General features: G+C 33.0%; 1 protein-coding gene across 1 annotated transcript in view; it reads right to left on the bottom strand.

Annotated features, from left to right (window-relative positions):
- Nucleotides 1-254: 254 nt before the first annotated feature.
- LOC134662776 (cytochrome P450 4d2-like) overlaps nt 255-18,411 on the bottom strand; it is a 54,357-nt gene continuing 36,200 nt past the window's right edge. The window contains exons 8-11 of the mRNA XM_063519071.1: nt 2,060-2,193; nt 1,478-1,578; nt 964-1,146; nt 255-406 (exon numbers count right to left, since the gene is read on the bottom strand). Coding sequence (XP_063375141.1) covers nt 255-406; nt 964-1,146; nt 1,478-1,578; nt 2,060-2,193 — 570 coding nt within the window. The remainder of the gene's footprint in view (nt 407-963; nt 1,147-1,477; nt 1,579-2,059; nt 2,194-18,411) is intronic.

Here is an 18,411-nt window from a genome sequence, read left to right as displayed (position 1 = left end):
TAATTGCCGCTATACATGGGGCAGGGACAGATGGGAATGATTCAATATGAATGCACCTATTCCCATCTGTGCCCGGCAGGGACAATTAATGAGAATATACCACGGGGACACCCTGCAAAGCTTTGAGCGTGCCACTATAGTTCTGGATCGAATTGTCAACTCTGTATTTGTTTAGTATTTGGATTTAACATGGAGAACGCCGCAAAAGGTTCGGGTACGGACTTTCGAAATTTGGATCCATCAGCCAGATTTATTTAGACTCGTGATTTAATCCGGATGCTCACTCCCTGCGTAGCCTTAAGTATGAGAGCGCCACACAATTCCGGATCCGGTCCGGATGCTAAACGGAACCGTCGGACGATTGCCGCTAACGTCACTTTCATCTCCATCATCGCAAATTTTTGACCTGAAAGCAAACCGAATAGCATGTTAATATGTCGGTGTACAAACAATTTTAATGACTTGTCTTCTTACGGATACAAGGTGTTGCTTTCCCCTCTAAGTCAGATGGCTGTCGTAAAAACTAATACTGCGCCGTTCTTGGAGTTGAGGTTGCTAAAAACAGCACCTGGGCCCCTAATTAATGCAACACAGAAACCGCAAAGTTGAGTATGAGTAGCTGTGCAGGTGTAAGGACAGCGGTTAAGGGTATCCAATTGTAAGCTCTTCCTGGCCTAGACGTCTATTAGAACAAGAACCTCTAAGGTCTAAAGACCAGGGGATCTTCGAGAACGGGGAGTTGTAGGTAGTGGGTTAAAAAACCTAGATCGTACAAATGAAGTTTCTGGAACATCCGTACCATATAACATTTATCAGCTGCTTTTTGATGAAGGTAAAAAACGCAAAGAAGTTTCCATTCTAGGATAGAAGTTCAGATGGCATTCACTGTCGAAAGCATTGCTAGTTCTAGGCATTAAGTGCCAAAAACTAACCGTAGATTTTAAAATAAGTAAGGGAGTATACCTATACAGTTTCTTGGGCCAGCGCTGAAGGGTACCCAGTCATAAGCGTGTCCAGGCTTGGATGTCTCCAGGAACCTCTCAGGCTTGAAGAGAAGGGGGTCCTCAAAGACGGCGGGGTTGCGCTGCTGGTGGAAGATGTTCAGGATCACGGAAGTGCCCTTGCTTAGGTGGAAACCCATTACGTCTGAAATATCGTGATGTTAAGATTATTATTAAGGATAGACGAGAGGCTGCTCGAATGCAGAAGACGCCAGTTTAATTCCAGCCCTGCTCTGTTTCAGTTAAAAGATGAAAAGATGAAGACTTTGAGTAACTGGAGTTTTTGGCAAAAAAACAACTATTCAAAATTTGACTGAAATCATGGAGATATGCCATCAATTTCTAAGAGCCGGTTTTACGAACAATGTGTTAAACCTACTGCCACTTAAATCTAGCAACTCTCTAATATACGCAATTGAGCATTTCTTTGAGCCTTCCTATACTTAATTCTTAATACTTATTCTGCATAATCTCACCCACGTCTTGTGTGATGCGTCTTTCGATGAAAGGCACGGAGGGGTACAGTCGTAGCGCCTCCTTGATAACGCATTCCAAGAACTTCATCTGTTGCAGATCTCTAGAATTAAATCAAAGATAAGCTTGCAAAGTTGACACCTCAGTAAAAAACCTATAACCACATATCATACCTTCAGCTCATTAATTCCCCATATTAAATCTTCATCCATCGCGGAGAGCCCAACCACTCAATTACTTCCAATGTGAAGTCAGATCGTTGACGGTCCTTGGAAGTATCTAAACATTAGAGGTATTGCAAACAGTTGGTCCAGGGACCAGTCCACCAGCCAGCATATTGTCATAAAGCCCCATTTGGACGGTTCAAGAACTTGCATACAATATTAGATAGACTACAGAATACAATGAATTCAGCCGGTCGACCAAATACCGCAATGTAATGTAAATCGAATTTAAGTTCTTAAACAGCCTAAATGGGGCTTAATTCTGGCAAGTGGTTTCTTATCAGTAATCACTAAAAGTTAAAAAACCCAACACTGTTCTTAACTAAGGTAGGTATTTAAGAAGTTAAAGATAAATCTTACGCATAAGTAGGTTCTCTGGTCAAGTCATCACCAAAGATAGCCTTTTGCTCTTCTAAAACTTTCCTTTGCGCTTGTTCGTCTTTAGCAAGGCAGTACAGAGAAAACACGATGCCTGATGCTGTAGTGTCGTGACCCTGTAACAGAATATAGATTATTAAAGCGTCTCTGTTAAATGCTGTCTCTTTCGGAAGTTTCGGACAGCCAGAAATGTTTAAATGACGGAAGAAACAAGAGGTTATTCACAGCATTGCACATGTTAGATTTGATGACGTTTATACGGTTTACACAATACATCAGTACCTATGTGAACTTGGCACCCGACCTTGACCAATTTTTTATTTATATTTTTTTTCTTATAGTATTTTGTTTGTAGTTGATTGTAGTTAAAAGGATTTTATTTGTAGTTGCCCCAAAAAAAAGTTATGGAGGTGAGAAAAATCCCAGCACCCCACTTTTGAAATCTTATGCTTTAATTGTTGATCCTGGCTTAGAATCGTTTGTAGTTGATTGTAGTTCTTTTATTTTTATTTGTAGTAGCCAATTATCTCCAAAAAATAAAAAAATAAAAAAAAGCCTTATGAGCCCGTTGATGTCTTTTCCCGATAAAGAGCTTTTTGGTGAAATTAAACACGAGAGCGCGTTTATGTCTTTTACAAGGAAAGGACAAACGGTCCGTTGTACCAAACCGTCAGTCACCCTTAAAGTATTCTCTTAAAGTTATAATATAATGGTAATTACACACCATCACTACTAAGTGACGTTGAACAGTCTGTCAAGTGTGAATGCTGCAACTGACCCTAAGTATGATAAAACTTGATAAATCCCACACTGTGTTGATTGATTATGGGTAAAATCGTTTATACTGTTTGTAGTTATTTGTAAATCTTTTAATTTCATTAGTTGTTGCCAAACTAAACGACTAAACTTTGTTTTAATTTCACTATGAGAGCTTTTTCAGGACAATTTAATAATATTTGAAAAACTTGGAAAATCGTAAACGTTTATGATGGATTCTGGTTCAGAATCGTTTGTAGTTATTTGTAGTTCTTTTTATTTCATTTGTAGTTGCCAAACAACCCCACAAAAATCGATTCGATTTCACTATGAGAGCTCTTCTCATGACAATTCAATAATATTTGAATAACTTGGAAAATCGTACACGTTTATGATTAATTCTTGTTCACAATCGTTTGTAGTTATTTGTAGTTCTTTTCATTTCATTTGTAGTCGCCAAATAACCCCACAAAATTCAATTCGATTTCACTATGAGAGCTTTTCTCATGACAATTCAATAATATGTGAAAAACTTGGAAAATCGTAAACGTTTATGATGGATTCCGGTTCAGAATAGTGTGTAGTTATTTGTAGTTCTGTTCATTTCATTTGTAGTTGCGAAACAACCCCACAAAAATTGATTCGATTTCACTACGATAGTTTTCTCATGACAATTCAATAATATTTGAAAAACTTGGAAAATCGTTGACGTTTATGATGTATTCCGGTTCAGAATCGTTTGTAGTTATTTATAGTTCTTTTCATTTCATTTGTAGTCGCCAAACAACCCCACAAAATTCGATTCGATTTCACTATGAGAGCTTTTCTCATGACAATTCAATAATATTAGAAAAACTTGGAAAATCGTAAACGTTTATGACGGATTCTGGTTCAGAATCGTTTGTAGTTATTTGTAGTTCTTTTCTATTCATTTATAGTTGCCAACCAACCCAACAAAAATCGATTCGATTTCACTATGAGAGCTTTTCTCATGACAATTCAATAATATGTGAAAAACTTGGAAAATCCTAAACATTTATGATGTATACCGGTTCAGAATGGTTTGTAGTTATTTGTAGTTCTTTTCATTTCGTTTGTAGTTGCCAAACAACCCCACAAAAATCGATTCGATTTTACTACGAGATATTTTCTCATGACAATTCAATAATATTTGAAAAACTGAGAAAACCGTAAACGTTTATGATGGATTCAGGTTCAGAATCGTTTGTAGTTATTTGTAGTTCTTTTTATTTCATTTGTAGCTGCCAAACAACCCCACAAAATTCGATTCGATTTCACTATGAGAGCTTTTCCCATGACAATTCAATAATATTAGAAAAACATGGAAAATCGTAAACGTTAATGATGGATTCTGGTTCAGAATCGTTTGTAGTTATTTGTAGTTCTTTTAATTTCATTTGTAGCTGCCAAACAACCCCACAAAAATCGATTCGATTTTACCACGAGAGCTTTTCTCATGACAATTCAATAATATTTGAAAAACTTGGAAAATCGTTAACGATTATGATGAATTCCGGTTCAGAATCGTTTGTAGTTATTTGTAGTTCATTTCATTTCATTTGTAGTTGCCAAACAAAACCACAAAATTCAATTCGATTTCACTATGAGAGCTTTTCTCATGACAATTCAATAATATGTGAAAAACTTGGAAAATCATAAACGTTTATGATGGATTCTGGTTCAGAATAGTGTGTAGTTATTTGTAGTTGTTTTCATTTCATTTGTAGTTGCCAAACAACCCCAAAAAAATTGATTCGATTTCACTACGATAGTTTTCTCATGACAATTCAATAATATGTGAAACTTTTGGAATATCGTAAATGTTTATGATGGATTCTGGTTCAGAATCGTTTGTAGTTATTTGTAGTTCCTTTCATTTCATTTGTAGTTGCCAAACAACCCCACAAAAATCGATTCGATTTTACTATGAGAGCTTTTCTCATGACAATTCAATAATATTTGAAAAACTTGGAAAATCGTTAACGTTTATGATGGATTCTGGTTCGGAATCGTTTGTAGTTATTTGTAGTTCTTTTCGTTTCATTTGTAGTTGTCAAACAACCCAAAAAAAATCGATTCGATTTCACTACGAGAGCTTTACTCGTGACAATTCAATAATATTTGAAAAACTTGGAAAATCGTTAACGTTTATGATGGATTCTGGTTCAGAATCGTTTGTAGTTATTTGTAGTTCTTTTCATTTCATTTATAGTTGCCAAACAACCCCACAAAAATCGATTCGATTTCACTATGAGAGCTTTTCTCATGACAATTTAATAATATGTGAAAAACTTGGAAAATCGTAAACGTTTATGATAGATTCTGGTTCAGAATCGTTTGTAGTTATTTGTAGTTCTTTTCATTTCATTTGTAGTTGCCAAACAACCCCACAAAAATTGATTCGATTTCACTACGATAGTTTTCTCATGACAATTCAATAATATGTGAAAAATTTGGAAAATCGTAAATGTTTATGATGGATTCTGGTTCAGAATCGTTTGTAGTTATTTGTAGTTCTTTTCGTTTCATTTGTAGTTGTCAAAAAACCCAAAAAAAACGATTCGATTTCAGTACGAGAGCTTTTCTTATGACAATTCAATAATATTTGAAAAATTTGGAAAATCGTAAATGTTTATGATGGATTCTGGTTCAGAATCGTTTGTAGTTATTTGTAGTTCTTTTCGTTTCAATTGTAGTTGCCAAACAACCCCACAAATTTGAATTGTATTCTAGTGCCAAAGCTTTCTTATGACAATTCAATAATATTAGAAAAACTTGGAAACTTCGTCACTTTTATGATTGATTCTGGTATAGAATCGTTTGTTAATGAATTTAGTATTTTTTTTTCCTTTATAAAAGCAAAATAACGGGAGAAAAAATAATTTCACTACGAGAGCGCGTTGATGTCTTTCACAAGGAATTGGCTAAGTTAGGAAAAAACTTGATCAATCCTACAATTTCCTCGTTGATTATTGTTCAGAATCGTTTGTAGTTATTTGTAGTTCTTTTCATTTCATTTGTAGTTGCCAAACTACCCCACAAAAATCGATTCGATTTTACTACGAGAGCTTTTCTCATGACACTTCAATAATATTTGAAAAACTTGGAAAATCGTAAACGGTTATGATGGATTCAGGTTCAGAATCGTTTGTAGTTATTTGTAGTTCTTTTCATTTCATTTGTAGTTACCAAAACACGCCACAAAATTCGTTTCGATTTCACTATGAGAGCTTTTCCCATGACAATTCAATAATATTTGAAAAACTTGGAAAATCGTAAACGTTTATGATGGATTCTGGTTCAGAATAGTTTGTAGTTATTTGTAGTTCTTTTCTTTTCATTTGTAGTTGCCTAACAACCCCACAAAACTCGATTCGATTTCACCACGAGAGCTTTTCTCATGACAATTCAATAATATGTGAAAAACTTGGAAAATCGTAAACGTTTATGATGGATTCTGGTTCAGAATCGTTTGTAGTTATTTGTAGTTCTTTTCATTTCATTTGTAGTTGCCAAACAACCCCACAAAAATTGATTCGATTTCACTACGATAGTTTTCTCATGACAATTCAATAATATGTGAAAAATTTGGAAAATCGTAAATGTTTATGATGGATTCTGGTTCAGAATCGTTTGTAGTTATTTGTAGTTCTTTTCGTTTCATTTGTAGTTGTCAAAAAACCCAAAAAAAACGATTCGATTTCAATACGAGAGCTTTTCTCATGACAATTTAATAATATGTGAAAAACTTGGAAAATCGTAAACGTTTATGATGGATTCTGGTTCAGAATCGTTTGTAGTTATTTGTAGTTCTTTTCATTTCATTTGTAGTTGCCAAACAACCCCACAAAAATTGATTCGATTTCACTACGATAGTTTTCTCATGACAATTCAATAATATGTGAAAAATTTGGAAAATCGTAAATGTTTATGATGGATTCTGGTTCAGAATCGTTTGTAGTTATTTGTAGTTATTTTCATTTCATTTGTAGTTGCCAAACAACCCCACAAAAATTGATTCGATTTCACTACGATAGTTTTCTTATGACAATTCGATAATATGTGAAAAATTTGGAAAATCGTAAATGTTTATGATGGATTCTGGTTCAGAATCGTTTGTAGTTATTTGTAGTTCTTTTCGTTTCAATTGTAGTTGCCAAACAACCCCACAAATTTGAATTGTATTCTAGTGCCAAAGCTTTCTTATGACAATTCAATAATATTAGAAAAACTTGGAAACTTCGTCACTTTAATGATTGATTCTGGTATAGAATCGTTTGTTAATGAATTTAGTATTTTCTTTTCCTTTATAAAAGCAAAATAACGGGAGAAAAAATAATTTCACTACGAGAGCGCGTTGATGTCTTTCACAAGGAATTGGCTAAGTTAGGAAAAAACTTGATCAATCCTACAATTTCCTCGTTGATTATTGTTCAGAATCGTTTGTAGTTATTTGTAGTTCTTTTCATTTCATTTGTAGTTACCAAACAACGCCACAAAATTCAATTCGATTTCACTATGAGAGCTTTTCTCATGACACTTCAATAATATGTGAAAAACTTGGAAAATCGTAAACGTTTATGATGGATTCTGGTTCAGAATAGTTTGTAGTTATTTGTAGTTCTTTTCATTTCATTTGTAGTTGCCAAACAACCCCACAAAAATCGATTCGATTTCACTACGATAGTTTTCTCATGACAATTCTATAATACGTGAAAATTTTGATAAATCGTAAATGTTTATGATGGATTCTGGTTCAGAATCGTTTGTAGTTATTTGTAGTTCTTTTCATTTCATTTGTAGTTGCCAAACAACCCCAAAAAAATCGATTCGATTTCACTACGAGAGCTTTTCTCATGACAATTCAATAATATTTGAAAAACTTAGAAAATCGTTGACGTTTATGATGTATTCCGGTTCAGAATCGTTTGTAGTTATTTGTAGTTCTTTTCATTTCATTTGTAGTCGCCAAACAACCCCACAAAATTCGATTCGATTTCACTATGAGAGCTTTTCTCATGACAATTCAATAATATGTGAAAAACTTGGAAAATCGTAAACGTTTATGATGGATTCTGGTTCAGAATCGTTTGTAGTTATTTGTAGTTCTTTTCATTTCATTTGTAGTTGCCAAACAACCCCAAAAAAATCGATTCGATTTCACTACGAGAGCTTTTCTCATGACAATTCAATAATATTTGAAAAACTTGGAAAATCATTGACGTTTATGATGTATTCCGGTTCAGAATTGTTTGTAGTTATTTGTAGTTCTTTTCATTTCATTTGTAGTCGCCAAACAACCCCACGAAATTCGATTCGATTTCACTATGAGAGCTTTTCTCATGACACTTCAATAATATTTGAAAAACTTGGAAAATCGTAAACGTTTATGATGGATTCAGGTTCAGAATCGTTTGTAGTTATTTGTAGTTCTTTTCATTTCATTTGTAGTTACCAAACAACGCCACAAAATTCGTTTCGATTTCACTATGAGAGCTTTTCCCATGACAGTTCAATAATATTTGAAAAACTTGGAAAATCGTAAACGTTTATGATGGATTCTGGTTCAGAATCGTTTGTAGTTATTTGTAGTTCTTTTCATTTCATTTGTAGTTACCAAACAACGCCACAAAATTCGTTTCGATTTCACTATGAGAGCTTTTCCCATGACAATTCAATAATATTTGAAAAACTTGGAAAATCGTAAACGTTTATGATGGATTCTGGTTCAGAATCGTTTGTAGTTATTTGTAGTTCTTTTCATTTCATTTGTAGTTGCCAAACAACCCCACAAAAATCGATTCGATTGCACTACGAGAGCTTTTCTCATGACAATTCTATAATATGTGAAAATTTTGATAAATCGTAAATGTTTATGACGAATTCTGGTTCAGAATCGTTTGTAGTTATTTGTAGTTCTTTTCATTTCATTTGTAGTTGCCAAACAACCCCACAAAAATTGATTCGATTTAACTACAATAGTTTTCTCATGACAATTCAATAATATGTGAAAAATTTGGAAAATCGTAAATGTTTATGATGGATTCTGGTTCAGAATAGTTTGTAGTTATTTGTAGTTCTTTTCATTTCATTTGTAGTTGCCAAACAACCCCAAAAAAATCGATTCGATTTCACTACGAGAGCTTTTCTCATGACAATTCAATAATATTTGAAAAACTTGGAAAATCATTGACGTTTATGATGTATTCCGGTTCAGAATTGTTTGTAGTTATTTGTAGTTCTTTTCATTTTATTTATAGTTGCCAAACAACCCCACAAAAATCGATTCGATTTCACTATGAGAGCTTTTCTCATGACAATTTAATAATATGTGAAAAACTTGGAAAATCGTAAACGTTTATGACGGATTCTGGTTCAGAATCGTTTGTAGTTATTTGTAGTTCTTTTCATTTCATTTGTAGTTGCCAAACAACCCCACAAAAATTGATTCGATTTCACTACGATAGTTTTCTTATGACAATTCGATAATATGTGAAAAATTTGGAAAATCGTAAATGTTTATGATGGATTCTGGTTCAGAATCGTTTGTAGTTATTTGTAGTTCTTTTCGTTTCAATTGTAGTTGCCAAACAACCCCACAAATTTGAATTGTATTCTAGTGCCAAAGCTTTCTTATGACAATTCAATAATATTAGAAAAATTTGGAAACTTCGTCACTTTTATGATTGATTCTGGTATAGAATCGTTTGTTAATGAATTTAGTATTTACTTTTCCTTTATGAAAGCAAAATAACGGGAGAAAAAATAATTTCACTACGAGAGCGCGTTGATGTCTTTCACAAGGAATTGGCTAAGTTAGGAAAAAACTTGATCAATCCTACAATTTCCTCGTTGATTATTGTTCAGAATCGTTTGTAGTTATTTGTAGTTCTTTTCATTTCATTTGTAGTTGCCAAACTACCCCACAAAAATCGATGCGATTTTACTACGAGAGCTTTTCTCATGACACTTCAATAATATTTGAAAAACTTGGAAAATCGTAAACGTTTATGTTGGATTCAGGTTCAGAATCGTTTGTAGTTATTTGTAGTTCTTTTCATTTCATTTGTAGTTACCTAACAACGCCACAAAATTCGTTTCGATTTCACTATGAGAGCTTTTCCCATGACAATTCAATAATATTTGAAAAACTTGGAAAATCGTAAACGTTTATGATGGATTCTGGTTCAGAATCGTTTGTAGTTATTTGTAGTTCTTTTCATTTCATTTGTACTTGCCAAACAACCCCACAAAAATCGATTCGATTTCACTACGATAGTTTTCTCATGACAATTCAATAATATGTGAAAAATTTGGAAAATCGTAAACGTTTATGATGGGTTCTGGTTTAGAATCGTTTGTAGTTATTTGTAGTTCTTTTCATTTCATTTGTAGTTGCCAAAAAACCCTACAAAAAACGATTCGATTGCACTACGAGAGCTTTTCTCATGACAATTCTATAATATGTAAAAATTTTGATAAATCGTAAATGTTTATGACGAATTCTGGTTCAGAATCGTTTGTAGTTATTTGTAGTTCTTTTCATTTCATTTGTAGTTGCCAAACAACCTCACAAAAATTGATTCGATTTAACTACAATAGTTTTCTCATGACAATTCAATAATATGTGAAAAATTTGGAAAATCGTAAATGTTTATGATGGATTCTGGTTCAGAATAGTTTGTAGTTATTTGTAGTTCTTTTCATTTCATTTGTAGTTGCCAAACAACCCCAAAAAAATCGATTCGATTTCACTACGAGAGCTTTTCTCATGACAATTCATTAATATTTGAAAAACTTGGAAAATCATTGACGTTTATGATGTATTCCGGTTCAGAATTGTTTGTAGTTATTTGTAGTTCTTTTCATTTTATTTATAGTTGCCAAACAACCCCACAAAAATTGATTCGATTTCACTACAATAGTTTTCTCATGACAATTCAATAATATGTGAAAAATTTGGAAAATCGTAAATGTTTATGATGGATTCTGGTTCAGAATCGTGTGTAGTTATTTGTAGTTCTTTTCATTTCATTTGTAGTTGCCAAACAACCCCACAAAAATCGATTCGATTTTACTATGAGAGCTTTTCTCATGACAATTCAATAATATTTGAAAAACTTGGAAAATCGTAAACTTTTATGATGGATTCTGGTTGGATGGATACTACTCATGTTTTCAATCTCTAATGGCGTACGGTATTATTTTAATTTTATTTTATACGGAAATTGCACAGAATTAGTTAGGGTGTTCAAATTACAAAAAAAGCCTTACCTACCCACGTGTATTAGCAGGTGTACATCCCAGACACTCATGTCGACAGCTCTTCAAGCAATATTACATAATGACGCACTGCTCTCTCTATGTCTATGAAATTATTTATAACGTTCACACGCTGTAACATTCATCTATTTTAACGCATAAACATGCCTGGCAGATTAACCCGCCAGACCGGCCGATTACAGTCCGTGCCGCGGCGCCTCGCGCTGTTCGACAGAAACCCATGCGTGATTAAATAGGTCCGGCGTTTTATGAACGTCTACCCGCCACTCAAAAAAAATTAATCATCGGAAGATATATATTATGCCGCCGCCGATTGAAGGTACTTTTATTGAACAAAACGCTCTATTCTTTCAAAGAATATAAATAATAAAATGTCTATTATTTAAATATTTAATAATATTTTTATTTTATTAATTAGTAGATTTTGACGTACATAGTTGCTTTTTTCCCTATTACTGTAAAATTTTAATTTTGACATTACCTAGGTTGTCCTAGTCGTGTATTTATACAATTATTTTGGAAATTTTTATATTCAAATTATTTTGACTGACTTTTTCTGTTTATTCTTTCTATATTATAGAAAGTTGTATTATACACATAACTTTTTACTGTTTTGTTTTCTTTTTATTATTTATTATCGGAAATTATTTTATTTTTTAGATGATTATAATCTATTTATCGTCGTCGTCGTATGGCAATTGTGTACATTGAGGGCAATCAGAGTGTAGCCTTGAGTTTGCCAAGCCAAGCAACCAAGTCAGGTGTCACGCACGTTGTTCAGGTCCTCAGCAGGCCCAGGGCATACCCTGCACTACTAACTACTCATAAGTGGAGTGGACAGCGCTGGAAGATATGCTCAGTGGTCTGCACTTCCTCTCCGCATTCGAAAAGTGGGGAAGTTGTCCATCCCCATTTGTGTGTAGCTGAATTGCAGCGGCCATGTCCGGTTCTCAGCATGTTCAGGCGGCACCAGCTTTTCCGAGGAAGGTCTAACCCTTTTGGTTTTTTAGTCGGGTCAGATAAACGGCTATTCAGAGTTGCCGAAGCAGACCATTCCGCATTCCAACCTATCCGAAATGTTAAAGTTGCTCAGGCTATCAGATGCTGCACAGCACAGGGTGGATTCCGGGATTTCAGTCGCCGAGGGGGTGGCCGGCAGAATTCCTCGTGGACAGGCATTGCGGGGTTATTCGTAATCTTCTCAGCCTCCCTTATTATAATTGATCATGAACAAAAATCAATCAGTAAAGTGTAGGATTGATCAAGTTTTTTCTTCACTTAGTCCATTCCTTGTAAAAGACATCAACGCACTCTCGTAGTGAAATTAAATGTTCTCCCGTTATTTGGCTTTTTTTTCAGGAAAATAAAAATACTACAATCAACAACAAACGAGTCTGTACCGGAATCGATCATAAAAGTGACGAAATTTCCAAGTCTTCCAAATATTATTGAATTGTCACGAGAAAAGCTCTCGTAGTGATCTCGAATCGATTTTTTTGGGGTTGTTTGACAACAACAAATGAAAAGAAAAGAACAACAAATAACTACAAACAATTCTGAACCAGAATCCTTCATAAACATTTACGATTTTCCAAAATTTGTACATATTATAGAATTGTCATGAGAAAAGCTCTCGTAGTGCAATCGAATCGATTTTTGTGGGGTTGGTTGGCAACTACAAATGAAATGAAAAGAAATACAAATAACTACAAACGATTCTGAACCAGAATCCATCATCAACGTTTACGATTTTCCAAGTTTTTCACATATTATTAAACTGTCATGAGAAAAGCTCTCATAGTGAAATCGAATCGATTTTTGTGGGGTTGTTAGGCAACTATAAATGAAATGAAAAGAACTACAAATAACTACAAACGATTCTGAACCAGAATCCATCATAAAAGTTTACGATTTTCCAAGTTTTTCAAATATTATTGAATTGCCATGAGAAAAGCTCTCATAGTAAAATCGAATCGATTTTTGTGGGGTTGTTTGGCAACTACAAATGAAATTAAAAGAACTACAAATAACTACACACGATTCTGAACCAGAATCCATCATAAACATTTACGATTTTCCAAATTTTTCACATATTATTGAATTGTCATGAGAAAACTATTGTAGTAAAATCGAAACAATTTTTGTGGGGTTGTTTGGCAACTACAAATGAAATGAAAAGAACTACAAATAACTACAAACGATTCTGAACCAGAATCCATCATAAACGTTTACGACTTTCCAAGTTTTTCACATATTATTGAATTGTCATGAGAAAAGCTCTCATAGTGAAATCGAATCGAATTTTGTGGGGTTGCTTGGCGACTACAAATGAAATGAAAAGAACTACAAATAACTACAAACAATTCTGAACCGGAATACATCATAAACGTCAAAGATTTTCCAAGTTTCTCAAATATTATTGAATTGTCATGAGAAAAGCTCTCGTAGTGAAATCGAATCGATTTTTTTGGGGTTGTTTGGCAACTACAAATGAAATGAAAAGAACTACAAATAACTACAAACGATTCTGAACCAGAATCCATCATAAACATTTACGATTTTCCAAATTTTTCACATATTATTGAATTGTCATGAGAAAAGCTCTCGTAGTGAAATCGAATCGATTTTTTTGGGGTTGTTTGGCAACTACAAATGAAATGAAAAGAACTACAAATAACTACAAACGATTCTGAACCAGAATCCATCATAAACATTTACGATTTTCCTAATTTTTCACATATTATTGAATTGTCATGAGAAAACTATTGTAGTGAAATCGAATCAATTTTTGTGGGGTTGTTTGGCAACTACAAATGAAATGAAAAGAACTACAAATAACTACAAACGATTCTGAACCAGAATCCATCATAAAAGTTTACGATTTTCCAAGTTTTTCAAATATTATTGAATTGTCATGAGAAAAGCTCTCATAGTAAAATCGAATCGATTTTTGTGGGGTTGTTTGGCAACTACAAATGAAATGAAAAGAACTACAAATAACTACACACGATTCTGAACCAGAATCCATCATAAACATTTACGATTTGCCAAATTTTTCACATATTATTGAATTGTCATGAGAAAACTATTGTAGTGAAATCGAATCAATTTTTGTGGGGTTGTTTGGCAACTACAAATGAAATGAAAAGAACTACAAATAACTACAAACGATTCTGAACCAGAATCCATCATAAACGTTTACGATTTTCCAAGTTTTTCAAATATTATTGAATTGTCATGAGAAAAGCTCTCATAGTGAAATCGAATCGAATTTTGTGGGGTTGTTTGGCGACTACAAATGAAATGAAAAGAACTACAAATAACTACAAACAATTCTGAACCGGAATACATCATAAACGTCAAAGATTTTCCAAGTTTTTCAAATATTATTGAATTGTCATGAGAAAAGCTCTCGTAGTGAAATCGAATCGATTTTTTTGGGGTTGTTTGGCAACTACAAATGAAATGAAAAGAACTACAAATAACTACAAACTATTCTGAACCAGAATCCATCATAAACGTTTACGATTTTCCAAGTTTTTCAAATATTATTGAATTGTCATGTGAAAAGCTCTCATAGTGAAATCGAAACGAATTTTGTGGCGTTGTTTGGTAACTACAAATGAAATGAAAAGAACTACAAATAACTACAAACGATTTTGAACCTGAATCCATCATAAACGTTTACGATTTTCCAAGTTTTTCAAATATTATTGAATTGTCATGAGAAAAGCTCTCGTAGTGAAATCGAATCGATTTTTTTGGGGTTGTTTGGCAACTACAAATGAAATGAAAACAACTACAAATAACTACAAACGATTCTGAACCAGAATCCATCATAAACATTTACGATTTTCCAAATTTTTCACATATTATTGAATTGTCATGAGAAAACTATTGTAGTGAAATCGAATCAATTTTTGTGGGGTTGTTTGGCAACTACAAATGAAATGAAAAGAACTACAAATAACTACAAACGTTTCTGAACCAGAATCCATCATAAAAGTTTACGATTTTCCAAGTTTTTCAAATATTATTGAATTGTCATGAGAAAAGCTCTCATAGTAAAATCGAATCGATTTTTGTGGGGTTGTTTGGCAACTACAAATGAAATGAAAAGAACTACAAATAACTACACACGATTCTGAACCAGAATCCATCATAAACATTTACGATTTTCCAAATTTTTCACATATTATTGAATTGTCATGAGAAAACTATTGTAGTGAAATCGAATCAATTTTTGTGGGGTTGTTTGGCAACTACAAATGAAATGAAAAGAACTACAAATAACTACAAACGATTCTGAACCAGAATCCATCATAAACGTTTACGATTTTCCAAGTTTTTCACATATTATTGAATTGTCATGAGAAAAGCTCTCATAGTGAAATCGAATCGAATTTTGTGGGGTTGTTTGGCGACTACAAATGAAATGAAAAGAACTACAAATAACTACAAACAATTCTGAACCGGAATACATCATAAACGTCAATGATTTTCCAAGTTTTTCAAATATTATTGAATTGTCATGAGAAAAGCTCTCGTAGTGAAATCGAATCGATTTTTTTGGGGTTGTTTGGCAACTACAAATGAAATGAAAAGAACTACAAATAACTACAAACTATTCTGAACCAGAATCCATCATAAACGTTTACGATTTTCCAAGTTTTTCACATATTATTGAATTGTCATGAGAAAAGCTCTCATAGTGAAATCGAATCGAATTTTGTGGGGTTGTTTGGCGACTACAAATGAAATGAAAAGAACTACAAATAACTACAAACAATTCTGAACCGGAATACATCATAAACGTCAAAGATTTTCCAAGTTTTTCAAATATTATTGAATTGTCATGAGAAAAGCTCTCGTAGTGAAATCGAATCGATTTTTTTGGGGTTGTTTGGCAACTACAAATGAAATGAAAAGAACTACAAATAACTACAAACGATTTTGAACCTGAATCCATCATAAACGTTTACGATTTTCCAAGTTTTTCAAATATTATTGAATTGTCATGAGAAAAGCTCTCGTAGTGAAATCGAATCGATTTTTTTGGGGTTGTTTGGCAACTACAAATGAAATGAAAACAACTACAAATAACTACAAACGATTCTGAACCAGAATCCATCATAAACATTTACGATTTTCCAAATTTTTCACATATTATTGAATTGTCATGAGAAAACTATTGTAGTGAAATCGAATCAATTTTTGTGGGGTTGTTTGGCAACTACAAATGAAATGAAAAGAACTACAAATAACTACAAACGTTTCTGAACCAGAATCCATCATAAAAGTTTACGATTTTCCAAGTTTTTCAAATATTATTGAATTGTCATGAGAAAAGCTCTCATAGTAAAATCGAATCGATTTTTGTGGGGTTGTTTGGCAACTACAAATGAAATGAAAAGAACTACAAATAACAACACACGATTCTGAACCAGAATCCATCATAAACATTTACGATTTTCCAAATTTTTCACATATTATTGAATTGTCATGAGAAAACTATTGTAGTGAAATCGAATCAATTTTTGTGGGGTTGTTTGGCAACTACAAATGAAATGAAAAGAACTACAAATAACTACAAACGATTCTGAACCAGAATCCATCATAAACGTTTACGATTTTCCAAGTTTTTCACATATTATTGAATTGTCATGAGAAAAGCTCTCATAGTGAAATCGAATCGAATTTTGTGGGGTTGTTTGGCGACTACAAATGAAATGAAAAGAACTACAAATAACTACAAACAATTCTGAACCGGAATACATCATAAACGTCAATGATTTTCCAAGTTTTTCAAATATTATTGAATTGTCATGAGAAAAGCTCTCGTAGTGAAATCGAATCGATTTTTTGGGGTTGTTTGGCAACTACAAATGAAATGAAAAGAACTACAAATAACTACAAACTATTCTGAACCAGAATCCATCATAAACATTAACGATTTTCCAAATTTTTCACATATTATTGAATTGTCATGAGAAAACTATTGTAGTGAAATCGAATCAATTTTTGTGGGGTTGTTTGGCAACTACAAATGAAATGAAAAGAACTACAAATAATTACAAACCATTCTGAACCAGAATTCGTCATAAACATTTACGATTTATCAAAATTTTCACATATTATAGAATTGTCATGAGAAAAGCTCTCGTAGTGCAATCGAATCGATTTTTGTAGGGTTTTTTGGCAACTACAAATGAAATGAAAAGAACTACAAATAACTACAAACGATTCTGAACCAGAACCCATCATAAACGTTTACGATTTTCCAAATTTTTCACATATTATTGAATTGTCATGAGAAAACTATCGTAGTGAAATCGAATCGATTTTTGTGGGGTTGTTTGGAAACTACAAATGAAATGAAAAGAACTACAAATAACTACAAACGATTCTGAACCAGAATCCATCATAAACGTTTACGATTTTCCAAGTTTTTCAAATATTATTGAATTGTCATGGGAAAAGCTCTCATAGTGAAATCGAAACGAATTTTGTGGCGTTGTTTGGTAACTACAAATGAAATGAAAAGAACTAGAAACAACTACAAACGATTCTGAACCTGAATCCATCATAAACGTTTACGATTTTCCAAGTTTTTCAAATATTATTGAAGTGTCATGAGAAAAGCTCTCGTAGTAAAATCGCATCGATTTTTGTGGGGTAGTTTGGCAACTACAAATGAAATGAAAAGAACTACAAATAACTACAAACGATTCTGAACAATAATCAACGAGGAAATTGTAGGATTGATCAAGTTTTTTCCTAACTTAGCCAATTCCTTGTGAAAGACATCAACGCGCTCTCGTAGTGAAATTATTTTTTCTCCCGTTATTTTGCTTTTATAAAGGAAAAGAAAATACTAAATTCATTAACAAACGATTCTATACCAGAATCAATCATAAAAGTGACGAAGTTTCCAAATTTTTCTAATATTATTGAATTGTCATAAGAAAGCTTTGGCACTAGAATACAATTCAAATTAAATTTGTGGGGTTGTTTGGCAACTACAATTGAAACGAAAAGAACTACAAATAACTACAAACGATTCTGAACCAGAATCCATCATAAACATTTACGAATTTCCAAATTTTTCACATATTATCGAATTGTCATAAGAAAACTATCGTAGTGAAATCGAATCAATTTTTGTGGGGTTGTTTGGCAAGTACAAATGAAATGAAAAGAACTACAAATAACTACAAACGATTCTGAACCAGAATCCATCATAAACGTTTACGATTTTCCAAGTTTTTCACATA

The sequence above is a fragment of the Cydia amplana genome, chromosome 3, assembly GCF_948474715.1.
Source record: "Cydia amplana chromosome 3, ilCydAmpl1.1, whole genome shotgun sequence".
Lineage (NCBI taxonomy): Eukaryota > Metazoa > Arthropoda > Insecta > Lepidoptera > Tortricidae > Cydia > Cydia amplana.
This window is presented reverse-complemented; position numbering and strand designations above follow the sequence as displayed.